The sequence below is a fragment of the Notolabrus celidotus genome, chromosome 4 (assembly GCF_009762535.1).
Source record: "Notolabrus celidotus isolate fNotCel1 chromosome 4, fNotCel1.pri, whole genome shotgun sequence".
In the NCBI taxonomy this organism is placed as follows: domain Eukaryota; kingdom Metazoa; phylum Chordata; class Actinopteri; order Labriformes; family Labridae; genus Notolabrus; species Notolabrus celidotus.
The window spans coordinates 4116440-4133978 of record NC_048275.1 but is presented as its reverse complement, the minus strand read 5'-3'; the positions used below and the strand labels follow the sequence as shown (position 1 = coordinate 4133978).

Genomic DNA, 17539 nt, shown 5'->3' with positions numbered 1-17539 from the left:
CGTGGTGAATACTGAGGAGTAAGCAGAGATGGCGCCGATGCTTCACCTTCATCCTAAAGGTTAATGATTCGCCTTTTAAAGGCTGAACAAAAGTGAAAGAGCGTACCTCTGCTCATAAACAAGAGATGTGCTTTTAAAGGACTGGGAAGTTTTTATTATTCACCTTTTAATCCACAGCGTCCTGACCTCAACTCATATCTACTTCAAGAGAACATTTGTTAAGTTGTCCACCAATTTATTTATTTATGAAGCGCCAAATCCCAACAAACGTTCTCCTCAGACTCTTTCCAAACAGAGCAGGTCTAGACCGTACTCTATGCTCCATTATTAACAAAGACCCAACATCAAGACCGGATCAGATCCAGTCCCATCTTACAGACAGGACTCAGTCTGATCTCATCTTAATCCACCATGAGCAGAGCACTTTGCAGCATTTAGCAAGTTACAGTGGCAAGGACAAACTTCCTTTAACAGTCAGAAACCTCCAGCAGGACCAGACTCTTGTTAGACACACATCTGCTGAGACCGTGTTGGAGAGAGGGATAGAGGGAGATGAAGAGAGAGAGAGATGATAGTGGAGAGACGGATAGTAGTAGTTGTAGCAGCTGGAGTCTGGCACGTCCACAGCAGCAGAGATCCAGAGGAACCTACGAGACAAGGGAGCTCAGGGACTCCAGAAAGGTCTATGGTTAGTAACTTTAATGGGACAGGAAGAGTTAAAGTGAGAGACAGGCAGAGAGAGGGGAGAGAGGGGAAGACAGGATCCCAGTGTGTCAGTCTAAGCCTATAGCAGCATAACTAAGAGCTGGTCCAAGCCTGATCCAGCTCTAACTATAAGCTTTATCAAAAAGGAAAGTTTGAAGCCTACTCTTAAAAGTAGAGAGGGTGTCTGCCTCCTGGACCCTGACTGGTAGATGATTCCAAAGGAGAGGGGCCTGATAACTGAAGGCTCTACCTCCCATACTACTTTTAGAGTCTTTAGGTACGATGAGCAGGCCTGCAGGCTCTTAAAGATACCAGTTATGTCCAGAAACGTCAGTGTCAGCTCAGCTCGCAGCCCCTCCTGATATCTGTCTCTCAGCAGATCATCACAGAAACATTTGATCTGTTTCTGTTTCTTCTCAGGAGGAGTTTTTAAAAATGTTTTTAAACATCCTGTTAAAAGGTTTCATCTGGTTATGGAACAAACCGAGCTTGATGCCTCTATATCACCCTCATAAACAAACCAGAGCAGCAGGACATTGACTTTCCTCTGCTGCCAGGGTCGATGGTAGACAGGAAGGGCTTTTGTTTAAGATTCACAGTGAGAGGTGTGACTGACAGCTGAGAGACAGCAGGATGTTGTTTTTCTGGTGAACTTTGTGGCTGCTTCGTCCAAATTTAACTCCCCGCTGCATTTCTCTGACTTCTGCAAACTCATCAAAGATTTTCTGAGCTCTGATGTCACTGTCGGAGCGAGTCTGAATCTTGTGTTTTCACAGCTTCAACTTAGTGATGTGTCCTATGACTGGCATCATCATCTTCATCTATATCATTAGTATTAAGATTTATATAGTGTTTATTGTAATTATCTGCATGCAGTAAGTTGTATTTGGTGATATGACTCTGCTCTGGGAGCTCCCTGCATGGAATGCCCAAACCTGAGGCGGGGAGAGCACACCTCCCTTCTCTTTCACGTGCATACATGAAAAGCAAAGGTAGGCAGAGCAGCAGCAAAGATCCCCGGGGTACAGAACAGAGCGAGCATCAGTGACGATACACATTACACAGGTGAAATCAGACACAGCAGGAAGGAGGAGCTGGGGTGGAGGAGGTGAAGCGGTTTGCAGGGAGAGCAGCAGGAGAAGGCAGGCAGAGCAGTTTAAATAGAACGACCATTTTGATATTTGCTAATTGCCAAATGTACTGTGGGTTGAGCTTGACTGAAGTGATGCTTTGCTCAGTTTTTGGTCCTAGTTAGAACCTTGAAAATGATGAAACCTCAAAGGGTTCTTACCTGAAACAAGTCGTCAGCAGCTCAGCTCAAAGCCCGTCCTGAAAACACGATTCAAACTTTTAACAATGATTTGATTCGTATCATGATTCGTGGTTGCCAATTCAATTAAAGGACGATATTGATTCATTTAGAACGATATGATCCAAAACGATTCAGTGACTTGAAATTGATTCAGTAACTTTTTAGCCAAAAATTCAACCAGTGTGACTGTGAAATAAAAAACTCAATACTGGACAGTCTTAGAGTCCTGTTGTTGCCGTGATGCTGGCGAGGCCTGAGGCTTCTGCAGAGCTGATGTTACCTTGATGAACGCTGCAAGAGTTGCCTGGACGGCCGGCGTTGTGTGAAATCCCATGGCGCCTTAGTAGGTGGTTAGATAGATTTGTGGTGTTGCCGTGGTAACTTTACTTGACCTTTACATATCCTACAAACAGCGAGCGACTTATGTAGAACATCTCCATCTTTGCAAAAGGCAAGTGTTTCCACACGCTGGACCGCAATGGTGGCTCGATCATGTCTCGCTCGCCGGCTTCTCCTCTGCCGTCCACCATGCTATGTTTAGTTGTCTGCTGGCGCGTGGCGATGACGTCACAGACAGGCAGCCTGAATTGAGTAACATTTAACCTCTTTATCATTAAAAGTGTAAAAAAAAAACACATCCATATAAAGTCTGCTGTGCTTAAATCACGTGTTATCTCCTAGTATGGATACAATCGATTTATTACCTTTTTAAAACGATGTTAGATCCATATATGTCGTCCGCAAGGCCAACTAGCCGAGCACAGATCGATGTAGTCGGATCATAGGAATATAAATCGATACATCGATGTAGTAGATGAATCCTTACACCCCTACTTTTAGTGTTTTAGCGTGGTTTAAAAACTGCATCTGTTACTTCTGAAAAGGAGGAGACTCTGTTGAAAACCTTGTCTTCAATGAAAACTGAAGAAAATCAAACCCCACAACACGCTCAGCTCGCTGTCCCCCATTTGCTCGCCTAAGAACATCAAAGACACAAACTCAGTGTGACCTGAAACTGCTTAGTTCAGTGTTTCTCTTTTAACGCCTCCCTTGGTGTTGCCCCTGACCTCTCTGAGATAGTAACCTAAAGTTTAGAGCTGTAGGTGGACTCAGGGTCTCCCTGAGTGTTGACTCAAATCTTCTCTTAGCGGCCTTTAACTCTTTCCATCGTAAAAAAGAACGTCAAACTGAAAACCCAACAACCCAGACCGAGCTCGCAGCATGAGATTTATCTCAGCCTCCGTCTTTTCAGGGTTAGAAATGACTCATCTTTAAGTGATGTGGGAGTTTCACACCCGAGGCTCCTCTTTCATATCCTGTTACTTTGATTCTGAGCCTATATGAACAATGCACGGCTGAAGTGTCAGTCCTGTGAAAGCATCGACTGTACGTATTCACACCCGTCCAGCAGCAGGAGCGAGACCGATCTGTTTGATTGGACATGAGCACTCCTGCTTCTGTGCGCCTCACCATGACTCAGGTCTTTGAGGAGCAGACATGAGGAGCGTGCAGACATGATATCTTGTGATCCTCACTCTCCTTTCCCCCCTAAAGGTTGTTTTATTTTAATGGTGTTTATCTCAGGGTGGTCATAAATGAGCTCTCTGCTTGACCTCACCAGGTTTCACATCTGCATTTGTTGTTTCAACCCAACACCTCCTCTCTGCCGTCTCCGGGGCTGTTTCCAAACGATCGGCTGAACACATGAATAATTCATCCGTAGTTCTAGGTTGACTCCTAGACTTTTTCCATTGGGTGGCATGTTATTAAGTCTGATCTCTCACTCAGAAACATTCCTCTCAGTCCATTAGGACGGAGAAAGGCCAGAGTGGTTGGGATTGTAATTTAGTCCGGCAGCAGCTTGCACTTTATCTGGCTGTAATGAAAACAATGATGAAGAAAGCATCACATTTTCATTTCCTCCTGAGCGGCCGAGCGTGGGTAAAGGTCGCTGATTGCGACACTGACAGAAATACAAACATGCTTCTGATTTCAGCCTCTTGACATTTTGAAACACGTCTTCTTTATGGATGAAAGAAGCGCTCGCCGCTCCGCTCTCTGACTCTCTGAGTTTGTGAGGAAATGCGGGACGTTAGGGGATCCTCATGACGCTCATCACCAGAATGTCAAATTAGATCAGTAGGGGTCTGAAATCAGGAAAAAAACATTGCATAACAAACAGCCCACGCCTCCCCTCACGAGGACAGGGTCACATCGCTTTCTCTGCCTTTTGCCAAGTTGTAGTGCGTCCAATTATCCTGAGAGGGCTTGTGAGGAAAGTCTGTACCAGTGTGAGTGACTCAGCCGGCAGGCTCCCATGACTCGGCCTCCCATGATTGCCATGTTGGACGAAGGCGGTGTAACAGATACGGGTCACAGCCACCGTGTCCCTGCATTACAGGGACTTCACTCCAGCCTCCAGTGTAATAACACAACGTCTCCTTTTTATTCAAACATGCCTTTCATTTTTAAAGAAAGAGGAGGAATAAGATAAGATAAGATAAGATAAGATACTCCTTTATTCGTCCAGCAACGGGGAAATTCATGGAGTTACAGCAGCAAACAAGAAGGTGTACAGAACAAGAATTTAACAAGAATATCTAGAAAAGAAATGTTCATTAAAGACGACAGATTGGCCATAATTCTCCTGTCAGCCACCACCTCCATGATATAATCCACAGAGAATGTGAGCTGTCCTTAAAGCTCCTGTGAGGAGCTTTTATAAGTTACATTTTTGGGCCTTTTTGCTTTATTGATCGGACAGCTGAGTGGAGACAGGAAGCGTAGGGAGCAGAGAGCGGGGGAAGACATGCAGCAAACGGTCGAGGCCGGGAGTCAAACCGGCGACCGCTGCAACGAGGAGTATCGCCTCTCTATTAGGGATGGGCAATTATTCTCGAATATCTAATATTCGTTCACTTTTTAAAATTTGAAGAGCTACTTTTTCTCATTTTAAAAGTACAATTTTTCATCGTTTTTATCGGTGCTTGATTGTAATACGGTATTCCTGCCAGACGGTGGCGATAGAGCGTCTTAAAGCTGTTTGCTAACTGCATTAAATAACAGAAGGAGTAGAAAACATTACCTTCATGCCACATTCACAACCTGTGAAGAGCTTTAATTGGTTATAAAACACACTTAAAGCTAGGGTTGGTAGCCACGGAAAACTAGCATGAATTTGAATGAAGCATTTCCTCAGGACTCCATCTAACCCCTCCCCTCCTCCCCTCGGAGATCCTCCAAAATGACGCCCCATCACTCACATGCACGAGCGCCGCTGATTCACGACCATATGATGGTGACTGATTCAAAACCAGTCCTCATCAAAACATTCTCATAGTGAAAGTTAAAAACACAAACAAACATGAAGTGTGCGGGCAGAACGGCAGGGCGGGATCTGATTGGTTTCATCATTTGGCTCCTGATGGCAGGGATTGGTTGGTGTTTTCCCAGGTTTACTCCAGCTGTAGATAGCGGCTTTTTTTCCCCGCTCTTTTTTAAGAACACATTATAAATTAAGTGTGAAACAAATAGAAGAGTTATTTTTTACTTTTTACTTACACACTTTGACCACAGGGGGCGCCAAATGCAACACAATCTGTGTGAAGCCATAGATGCCAAATAACCAAAGAATTAAAGATGAATACTGATGCTCCTGTTTTTTTTTCAGCAGCTCCTTGTTCAGTTGAATGTACGAGTGTCTGAGAAACACCCTGTGGGCCTGTGTGTGTGACAAATGAGCGAATAAAGAGGTTCATTAGTGCGGAGGAAAGGTCGCCGCTTTCTTTTTGTTTACCCAAGCGAGTACCCGCAGCTTTGTGAACTGTTGATTTCCCTCCCCAGCTCCATTAATCAGCACCGACAGTCTCTCCTTTATCAAATCACCCCGGCCGGTTTACGCCGCGTGCATTGTAATATTGGATTAAAGCCCTGGAGGGAAAACAACCCCGCTGCTGGGAAATTAGCGTTATCGTGAACTCCTCGGTTCCCCCCCCCCTCCCCACGTGAAGAAAAGAGCCGCAGCAGGTTGGGCGATAACGTGAGGACAAACCTGGTCGTTTCAGACGCTCGTTTTGGGAGATACATTTTAATGGAGCGAGCGCACAGATACAGGGTTTGTTTATTAAACCAATAACAGCTTTGGCAGCCTCCACACTTTGATTTCCTGCCAGTCACTTCCTGTGTTTATCTCTTCTCTCATCCGTTTGTGCATTTATTTATTTTCCACCTCTGACTCAGCGCTCATGTTTATACCTCCTGTCCTCTCCTTTCCCTCCATGATCTGTGCTCTTCTTTCTCTTCCTCCTCCTGCCGTCTCCTCCTGTATGTGATGTTGTCCAGCCCCCTGGTGTGCAGTGACCCCCCCACCTACCTACCCACCCAGCTTTACTCTCACCGCTCTGGTGGGTGAGTGAAGTGTCACCCTCCCTGCCCCTTCCTGAGCCTGGTGAGTGTAGTCATCTCTGCACCTTCAGCGCCTGCAAAACTTTCAAAACGCACAACAAATAAGTCACGCAGCTTCTCCTGCAAACGGGGAATTTAAAGAACATTAATTCTAAAGTGAGACCAAAATCTTCACCTATGCTGACTGCACAGAAAAACCCCACTCCACACTTGAATCACTCCCCTTTTGTATCGTGCCTTGTGCCAGCTTAAGTCTCAAACACCTCTCGTTCTGCAGGACCGGACGCCGGGTTTAAAAAGAGCGTCCTGGCGTTCTCGCCTGGCAGTGTCTGTTTGCAGCAGACGCTCAGGTGTGACCAAACAGCAGGCACCTGAATAATTGATTTGAAGTTTCTCTCTTGTGTTTTTTCGTCACGCCGAGAGAGAAAATCTGTTTCACAGATATGCAGAGCTGACGCAGAAGCATGTACGTAACTCAGACACGGGACATTAAACGCACCATAACCGTACCAGATGATAACGTGCTTCATGAGGAGGTTTTGTAACTTGTGATTTTATGCAACACACATTATATAAAGTACACACAACGTATAGATGTATAAAGACTCTTATCCTTCACAACATGAACAGTACAAGCATTCAAACACAGAGGTTTCAGTGTTAGGTGCTGAAAAACAACATGGGAGTACAAAAAAATGCAGTTCCTCAAATGGCCACTAGAGGCTGCCTCCTAAAGTGAGTCTGTCCGCATAGAGCCCCATGTTTAAACACAGTTTGGGTCTCTATAGCTCATTTCTATATTTGTGAAAAATTTGGGGTGAATTTTTTTTTTATAACTCACCTGTTTTGATTTTTTAGAGGATTAGGGACACTATATTTTATTTTGGGAGGTCAGGCCAGTAAAAAAATGAATTCTGACATTTTATATTTTTTTATTTGACTTTAAAGTTAAAATTCTGACTTTTTGGGGTTGCTGGTGGCCTAGCCGTCTTAGCACCCCATGTACAGAGGCTGCAGTCCTCGTCACAGGGGTCGCCGGTTCGATTCCCGGCCATTAGACCATTTCCTGCATGTCTTCCCCCACTCTCTACTCCCCACATTTTCTGTCTCTCTTCAGCTGTACTATCTAATAAAGGCAAAAAGGCCAAAAACATAACTTAAAAAAAAATAAAAAATTCTGACTTTTACTTTATTAATTTTAGCTGTATTTTTGAGGAGGTGCATGCAAAGCTATGTATGTAGGCTTCTGCTCAGGTACAGAGCTATGCTAATTGGACAGCACATGCTACGGCTTAAATTTGATGTATAAACCACACTTTACTCAAGGCCCATTACCTGAGAGAACGTACGTGCCCCATGCACCTCCACTGGCTCCCTGTAAAGTACTGCATCACCTATAAGCTCCTCCTCCTCCTCACCTACAAATCCCTGCATGCCCTCGCCCCCCCAATACCTGGCTGACCTCCTCCACCAACACACTCCATCCCGTAACCTAAGGTCTTCGGACCTGGGTCTCCTCTCCATCCCCCGGACTAAGCTGCGGACCTTCGGGGACAGAGCATTCAGTGTGGCAGCCCCTACTCTGTGGAACTCTCCCCAATCCCAACATCCGCAGCGCCCCAACCCTGGACAGTTTTAAAGAAGCAATTAAAACGCACCTTTTCCTCAAGGCCTTCCCCCACCTACCCCCCCAGATGCTAAGAAAGGCGCTATATAACTATTACCATTAATATGATATATTAATATTTACATGGCTGCTATGCTGAAATCCTTATTTTTCTATGCACTGTCCCTTTAAATAAAAACATAATTAAAATGAAATTAGGGTTTATACAAAAATAACAATACATTTAAAAACGGTCTCATGTTATAAACAAGCCTAAGTCCCTCTCTGTCTTCAGGGTCTGACTTAAACTAGAGCTCAAGTTTGAGTCAAAGAGTCCCAAAAAATCAAATTTAACCGTCTGACTCTTCCCCCTTTTATAAAACTTTGGTGATGTTGTGAAGTTTCAGTGAAGTCCGATCTGCTGCAGCATCCAATCAGTGAGTGATATTTGATACGTGGGCCTGTCTGAGAGTTAAATGGACTTCCTTAAAGGCTGTATCCTTGCTTATCACTCCTCATATTCTCCTCCTCTCCCCTCAGTCCTCTAACCTCTGAGCAGCAGTGAGATTTTTGGAGCGCTCCTTTAAACAGCGGGTCCCAAACTTCCTGAATACCACCTCCCTGCCTAGACTGACAAGGTGGAACAGAAAACAAGTTGTTCCTCTTCCATTCACTTTCATGTGTTTGTTCTTTATTGGCACAAATTGGGAACTGAGCTAACTCAGTAAAACTTTCATCAGTAGTTCTGCTCTTAGTCTTAGAGTACTCTTTAGTGCAGATTATGGCTGCATTAGCTTACTGAATAATGAGCTATCAACAGAATGTGTAAATCCTGAGCATTTGTGATCATTTCTGAATATTTTTGATGGTTTTTCATCCAAAAATATTTTACATTTGGTCCGTCCAGCTTCCTCTTTATACAGAATCCTCTTTATGTCATTCTGTGTTGAAGTCTTGATGGTTTTTATCCGACATTTGACAAAGGAACAACTTGCAGAAAGCACATAAATCTCTGTGATGTTGAAATTAACATTTTAACACAACTTTCTGACATTTTTGAAATTCAATAATTGCCAAAAACAATCAGTCAGTTCCAGAAATAATCATCTGTTGCAGCCCAAGTTCAGACATCACTTTGGGATTCGAAGGGGACAATATGAAAAAGCTGTTTATGAACCCATCCTGAAACCCTGTCGGCGTCCTGTTGTTCAGATAATGTTAGAATTATAAACACAAATCAGGACAGCTCTTTGGTTTCATTAAATTTGATCTCCAGCTGTTTGTTTCCCCGGCACCATCACGTCAGCGCCCTCGCAGGTCAGACTGCCCGTGATGTGATTGGTGTTCAGTCTGTTCCTCGGCTTTGTGACCCAGACGCTCGTTCAGGGATCAGCTGGCCTGAATGAGTCCAGTCTGAGGTGTCAGATTAGCGGAGGCGTTAGCTAGCTCTCCTGGGTGGTGTGAGTGACAGCAGGATGCTGGCTTAGAGAATCACACGTCTGCCGGGAAGGTATTAACACACTGCCTGAGAGCCGTAATGCTGTGTGGAGCGGTCAGGCGGCCTCTGTCACTGTTAGGAAAGTCCAGATCGCCTCATGGACTCGGGGAGGGGCAGAGATTCCTTCTCAGTGTTAGACTAATTTCTTCCTTATATGGTCGTTGTTTCCTGCAGATTCAGGTTTTTCTTCCTTGTTTTTCACGCTCTGTTTACTCTTTTTTTTCCTCAGTAGAAATGACCTCATTCAATAATCCCCTTCTTAATATCAAGACTCCTGTATTTATCCAAAGAGACCGTCCTCCTGACACCAGTGCAGGAGGAAAGTCTCAATATTATTAGTGGAAAAACACTAATGTTCTTGCTTTTGCTAGCTTTGACTAACATTAGCATTGCCTGAACTCGACTGAAGTATCAAGGGAGCCGATAAGTCCTGGTATCGATGAAGGGTCTGCATGTTGAGGCACCAGAATAACCTAAATATTAATGATAGTGTTATCATTGTAGGGCTGAAATGTGGGTCATATGTTGGGTCCAAGCGGCAACCTCCGGTCTCAAACTATGAAGCCCATGAGGAAGTGTTATAAACTGCAATTCATCAAGAATCCTCTTGAGGCTGACTGCAGAAACACCAGAAACCACATACACACCAATTCAAAGAAGACGATCTTTACAGCAGAAATAAACATGTTTACAGTCTGGTTAAAAAAACAGCTTGGCTCTACGTAGATAATCTCTCTATCGGCACACACTGTACGGGGGGTGAATTTTTTTTCTAACGTGACGGTTCAGAAGATATTAAGATTACGAGTTTTTGCCCAAATAAGGACATGACTGACTTGACTCCCGGACGGGAACACATAGCTGTTGGCTAGGAGGCTCAAACTCCGCCTCTTTATGTCACACTCTGCCTGGTAGATTTCCGCATTTCCAATATGGCTGCCGCCGTCGATTGGCTTGAGAACAGCGCTCAGGTGACGCTGTTCTCAGATGGGTGACGTCACGGATACTACGTCCATATTTATATAGTCTATGGTTGTCTCTAAGCTGTAGTGCACCCTCCCTCCACTAGCTGGAGCTGTAGTTGTGGTTAATGTCTGCTGCCATAACACTCTAAAGCTCTACTACCTGGATGTAAACAAGCACAGATGACAGATGTCATGACTGTACCAAAAATGTCCTGAACCGAGACTTCAAAACAGAGAACTGTACCGAACTGAAATTTTTAAGCTGATCTGTAACTTTATTACAGTTTCGGTGAGCGTGTGATCGTACTCTGTATGATTTGCTTTCTGTATTCACTGTTTTGTTGATTATGTCTTAAAATGTGATTTTGGAAAGCTCTTTGTGCTCCTTTAATTGTTCTTATTCTATTATAAATATACATTTAGCTTATTTATTAGCTTATTTTTTTAAGTTAGATTTTGGGGCATTTTCGCCGTTATTGATAGGACAGCTGGAGAAAGACAGGAAATGTGGGGAGCAGAGAGGAGGGGGGAAGACATGCAGCAACTGGTAGAGGCCGGGAGTTGAACCTGCGATCGCTGCAACCTGGACTGTAGCTTCTGTATATGGGGCACGCGCTTAGACCGCCAGGCTGACGGCGTTGTGCCTTATCATCGATTTTACCCTTTGTGTTGGATTGAATTACTGAATGGTGGACGTGTGAATCAAATGAATGAATCTTGAATCTCTTTAAAAGTGCTCCTCAAATCAAATCAAATAACTAAAGCTACTTTAAGGAACTTTCGGTTTGATTTGGCGCCCCCTGTGGACAAAGTTATATCTCTCTTTTTTTAATATTGTTATTTTTGGGGCATTTTTTGCCTTCATTAGACAGGGCAGCAGAGAGAGGGGGAAGACACGCAGCAAAGGAGTTGAACCAGGGGCCGCTGCGACAAGGACTACAGCCTCTGTACATGGGGCACATGCTTAAACCGACAAAGTAGTACCTTTAATCCCTCAGCTGAACTTGTGCGGATCATACTCCTCTTCTTGTTTTTAAACTCTCAAATGTGTCACTGTGGATCTTTCCTTTCACTTTGTCTGATACCTTCCCATCTGCAGAGGTTACATGCATTAAACATTACTAGAAAGAAACTACAAGAGCTTTAATGCATGAGCTGTCCCAAAGCGTCCTCAGTGAGAGAAGAGACATTTATGGACTTTGTGCTCTGCGTCTGACCCGCTCTGATAAATCAGTATCAGAGGAGTAGTGCCACATAACGACATTACTCTGTTATCGACTGCAGACGTCATGTGTAACGATTCAAAGTCATTTAGAGTCACGTCAGGATGAGACATCGGTTTTAAAGGGCAGCGTACATTTTTTCATATTGAGTCGTCTTCATGTGATTCTGATCTGTGTTGGTTTCTCTGTGTGTTATCAGGTCAGCCTCCAGGGTCTGGAGAATTTCCTCTGTCTCTTCCACTACGTGCAGCATCACCCCAACCAGAGCAAGGATGCCCTGAAGTTCTGGTAGGTCTCATGATCCTTATTATTATTACATCCAAAAGTAAACTGACTCAGTAAGTACGATAAAGTATCCTGGTTCTTTTAAATTAGCAATGACTTGATAACAGAGAAAAGCTGAATATAGCAGAGATTGGAGTTTAAACATGAACAGGTGGTCCAGGAAAGTCAAATCTGTGCTTTCTGACTCCTGTTAGAGACCTGTTGTATCAAAAGGATCCTAAATTATTATTTTTTTGCAAAATTCAACCCAATTTTCAGAGTCTAAGCTCATGAAATTAGCAGTAACATCAGGCCTGGTGATAAATTTAATATTTTAATGGTTTTGGACAAGAGCGCCAAAAATTGGCTCACTTGCAGGCTGTAGGAGCGGAGCCCCCCTGAGGCAGCTTGGCCTGGAGAGATGATCTTTCGTAACCACATCCAGCTCCTCAAGACTTAAAAAAAAGTCTCTTAACATTGTGGTGAAATGTCAACAGGAAGTGAGATATTTTGGCAATTTCAAGGGGTCCTTTAAGAGGCTTCTCTTCCGAAGAGGTGTGTCCGATCCACTTGTAATGAGGTTTACAGCTAGAAGAGACCTAAAAAATGAAAACTCTTTGACCTTCTGTAAAAAAGTCTGAGGGTGTGGTCGTGGTGAGGCCTCAAAGTTGGGTGTTTCGAAACAGGAAGTTGTTTCTTTCTCCACAATGCATGCTCTAACCTGACCCAAACGCACCATGCATAATAAGAGTCCAGGCCTGAACACATCCATGTTTGTATTTGTTGTTTATATGGAAGTCCTAGTCTCATGGTCTACCAACCTGACACAGTGAACAACATAAAATGGAGCGACGCCTGCGAGCTGCACTGCTATACACATGTCACATGTCCCACTCTCATAACCATCATCCAATCACGCCCTCTGCCTCTCAATGTGGCGGTCTGTTAAAACTTGGAAAATCTCCCATCTCTCCCTCTGCCTGTCAACGCCTCTGCTGCCCTGCATTCATATTACTGCATATTCTTTCATCCCCTACGCCACCCCAGCATCCACCTGCAGGCTCCGGGGTGTGTTCAGTATGTTTTGCTCACCACTCCTCAATGTCTGCATGTAAACTTATCTGCAGGGAGTGATGGGGCCGGAGCCTGGGCGCCACACATGTAATATGTATTTGCTGCTACAATAAACAATTCAAACGTGAGTTGTCTGACTGAACTAAACTCAGATATGTCTCTAAACAAGGTGACCCAGACCGGATGAAATTACCGCCAGCAGGCTTGCGGTGTCCTTGGTTCCTTGTCTTTATGGAGGAGAATTACCTGCAGGAGTGAAAGCCTCATGTTCATAATTTGTATAATTTGTATGTCCCGCAGCCATAGAGGAGTCCACATTATGTAATCATGCTGCATTAGCTTTGGAGTACCTGCCTGCATAGATTTACATACTGATGGGCAAAAATGTGCGACATTAGGCTTCTCAACACTCCTCTTGTTTTTGTATTCAATGAAGCGTAAATTAAACACACACACACACACACACACACACACACACCCATAAACTACCTTGAATTAAGTGAGGGCATTAGTGTGTGCTGTGTGTTCCCTCGACTGGAAAGTAATTAGTCTGAGTGTGTTTTGGTTAAAACGGCAGAATTAATGTTGTTGTTTAAAGACAAGCTTCATGTTTCACTCTGTGAACTCATCCGTTAAATGTTCCACTTTTTTTTATTTTTTTATTTTTTTTTTTTTTTTTATTTTTTTTAAAGTTATATTTTTTGGCCTTTTGCCTTTATTTGAGAGGACAGCTGAAGAGAGACAGGAAATGTGGGGAGTAGAGAGTGGGGGACGACATGCAGGAAATGGTTGACCGGCTGGGAATCGAACCGGCAACCCCTGCGACGAGGACTGTAGCCTCTGTATGTGGGGCGCTTAGACCGCTAGGCCACCAGCGCCCCATGTTCCACTTTTTAATATTTGAAGCTTTTGTTTGTTATGAAAATGAACCGAGCTGAGGGATTTTGAAGAAATTGAACATCTTATCGTGACGTCCTGAAATCAGTATTCTGCAGAACACTATAAATATTAGGATTGGAGTTTATTTAAAGGGGTGGTTCTAAAGTCAGGACCCGGACACTGTGCCTGGGTCAGATTGAGGAAGTGGTCTCAAGGAGGTGGGCTGCTATTTAGCGTCACAACTTTTCGTCTGAAAAAGTCATACTTAAGGCGCTTTTCGACCGCAGGAACTTTACCCCGGAACTAGGGACTTTACCCCTGAACTACATGCGTTTTGACTGGTGGAACCAGGGTCTAAATTCAGTTCAGGGGTAGTTAAAGCCCCTGCTTTGGGGGTAGTACTTTTCAAAGGTCCTGAGACTTTCAGCTGAACGTAACAGTGTTTGTGGAGTTTACAGTTTACACAGTTGTTGAAACACAGAGGGAGTTCCTGGGAATGCATGCTAGTTTAGTTATTTATTAAGATTTCAAAATATTATTTAATATCATTTTTTTTCTCTACATCACTGGCCTGATTTGCACATTCTACCTGGGACTACACCCGGCGGTCGAAACACAGACAACAATGGGGGAACAGGAACCTTTTAGTTCAGGGTAAAGTAGTTCTGGGGACTAAAAGACCCAGGAACTCTTGGTCGAAATGCACCTTATATTGTCAAAATTAGTCATGTTTTTATTGTAGGCCTGAAATTCCAGTCGCAGCCTCCCTCCACTAGCTGGAGCTGTAGCTCTGGTTAATGTCTGCGGCCATAACGCTCTGCAGCTCTACTACCTGGATGTAAAGGAGCACAGGTGATGATGTCATCTGGTAGCACAGCATGGTTTGTCAGTGTGTTGATCTATAAATGGACATAAAGTTGTATGTAGGCTGTGTCTGGTTAAACTGACATGTAACCACTCCACCAGAGACATGAGGAACCAGCACAGGCATGAGGATCAATATCTGGTGGTGCTAGCTCTGCAAGCTTTAGCCACTCAAACTCTGATTGTTTTTGTTACTTAAGATTAGTCAATTAGTTTGAATTTGTCAGTTTAAATGGTCAGGATTCAGCCGCTAAGGACGATCCTACTCCGAATGTAGCACTCAGGTATGTGACTAAACCACTTGTTTGAGTTTAAACCACACAAGCCCAGAGAATATTACATTTTTATCCACTTCTTTGACTCTCATTTGAGATTTTATGGAGACATTTTGTTCTGATTGCTGTTGAGTCTTTGAAGTAATCACAGCCGGGGCGCTGAGACCTGACTTTTTTTAATCTCACAGAGTTCCTTGGATTGTTTTTTTGAAGAACAGTTGCAGTTTGCATTTTGATTGAATTCATGCAGTTCCTCCATCGTGAGATGAATTAAAATCAGACAGATATGTCATTATCTTTTTACCAGCATAGAAACTGACGGAGCTGAATAAAGCCTCAGCTGTATAATTAACTCAGTAGGAGAACATCACAATAATTGCCCGGGGGGAAGCACAGATTTGAGATCTGCCAGCGAGAGAGAGAGACTTCTCTGCAGGGGATGATGTGATAACCACTCTCTGTTTACTCCGTCTCTAATCACTGTCTTGTGGTAACCATAAAACGACGGAGAGGACGGTCGCCAAACGCTGGCAGAGGAATAAGTCAGAGAGTAGATTACGCTTTTAGTACTTCATAAACAAACACTGTGTTCTAAAAACGCTGCAAGTACTTTAAAAATTATGTTATCAGATTGAATCGGATATGCAGCCTGAACCATCAGAATATTAGCTTTCTGATTTTCCAGCATTTAATCGTGAACTCATGAAACATCTCTGGGTTGGTTGTGAGCGCTGCCGTGCGTCCCCACTGTTGGTTTGTTGCATCGACAGACTTCGATATCAGCCCTCATGAAAATGCTCGTATCTGTTGTTTAATGTGACCTCCTGCAGGATCTGTGGCTCCCACTGCAAGACTAAACAAATAAATACAGTCTGTACTCAGCTTCTACTCTCTGACAGCGTGTCCAACCCTCTAGGATACGGTCTGGTGTGTTAGACAGTGACCTGTGACCCAGATAAGCTCCATGCTGGACAGAGACGATCATGGTGAGGTTTTGTAGAAATGCACAACTGATGGTTTATTTTAAAAGCAGATCCAGTGGAAGTTGTCTTTGACGCTGACTCCCCTTTAAACATAAATGAGTCAAAGGTCTGAGCTTTGAACCTTCTGCTGTTATCTCTACCTCCTCTGGTTTCAGTGACTTTGTAGAGATCAGCAGCTTAGTGATGCTCTCTCCAGCTCTGGATTGCAGGACAGGATGTTGCTCCAGTTTCCCTCTCACATCTGTGCCCGCTGACTGTCATTATTTCCCCACTCTCAAGACCAGCCTGAGACCACACTAAGGTTTTTACCACAGAGTCAACAGGCAGAGGGGGGAATGTGATGGACCACTTTCTGTGGATTGATTTGATATGAAGTGTGATCAGGTTGTCTCAAGCATCAAAGCATTCTATTCTACTTTGATCGCTTCTCTTCTGCTCTGTTCCATTCCATTCTATTCTGCTTGTTTTTTTTAAGTTATATTTTGGGGCTTTTTCACCTTTATTGGAGAGGACAGCTGAAGAGAGACAGGACATGTGGGGAGTAGAGAGCGGGGGAAGACATGCAGTAAATGGTCGACTGGCCGGGAGTCGAACTGGCGACCTCTGCAATGAGGACTGTAGCCTCTATAGGTGGGACGCTTAGACCGCTAGGCCACCAGCGCCCCCATTCTATTCTGCTTTGATCTGTTCCATTCAATTCTATTCTGCTTTGATCTGTTCCATTCCATTCTATTCTGCTTTGATCTGTTCCATTCAATTCTATTCTTCTTTGATCTGTTCCATTCAATTCTATTCTGCTTTGATCTGTTCCATTCCATTTTATTCTGCTTTGTTCTGTTGTATTCCATTCTGTTCTGCTTTGATCTATTCTTAGCCATTTCATTCTATTCTATTCTGCTTTGATCTGTTCCATTCCAATTTATTCTGCTTTTTTCTGTTCTATTCCATTCTGTTCTGCTTTGATCTATTCTTAGCCATTTCATTCTATTCCATTCTGCTTTGATCTAGTCTGTTCCAGTCCTTTCTGTACTGTTTTGATCCAGTCTATTCCATTCCATTCTAATCTGCTGTGATCTATTCTGTTCTGTTCCGTTCCTCCCAATTCATCCCATTCCATTCTATTCTGCTTTGTTCAGTTCAATTCCATTTTGTTCCGCTTTGATCTGTTTTGAGCCATTCCATTTCATTCTATTCTATTCCGTATGATCTAGTCTTTTCCATTCAATTCTATTATGCTTTATTCTGTTCTGTTCTATTCTATTCCATTCCATTCTAATCTGCTTTGATCTATTCTGTTCTGTTCCGTTCCATCCAATTACATCCAATTGTATTCTGCTTTGTTCTGTTCTATTCCATTCTGTTCTGCTTTTATCTATTCTGAGCCATTCCATTTCATTCTATCCTATTCTGCTTTCATCTAGTCTGTTCCAGTCCATTCTATACTGTTTCGATATGTTCTGTTCTATTCCACTCTGTTCTGCTTTTAT

General features: G+C 43.6%; 1 protein-coding gene across 4 annotated transcripts in view; it reads left to right on the top strand.

The window, feature by feature from the left end:
• Nucleotides 1-17539, top strand: part of lyst (lysosomal trafficking regulator) — a 101367-nt gene that overhangs the window by 10743 nt on the left and 73085 nt on the right. For all 4 annotated transcript variants that reach the window (XM_034681364.1, XM_034681362.1, XM_034681363.1 and 1 more), the window contains one exon: nucleotides 11913-12001. In XM_034681364.1, coding sequence (XP_034537255.1) covers nucleotides 11913-12001 — 89 coding nt within the window. Of the gene's footprint in view, nucleotides 1-11912; nucleotides 12002-17539 lie in introns of those variants that run through there.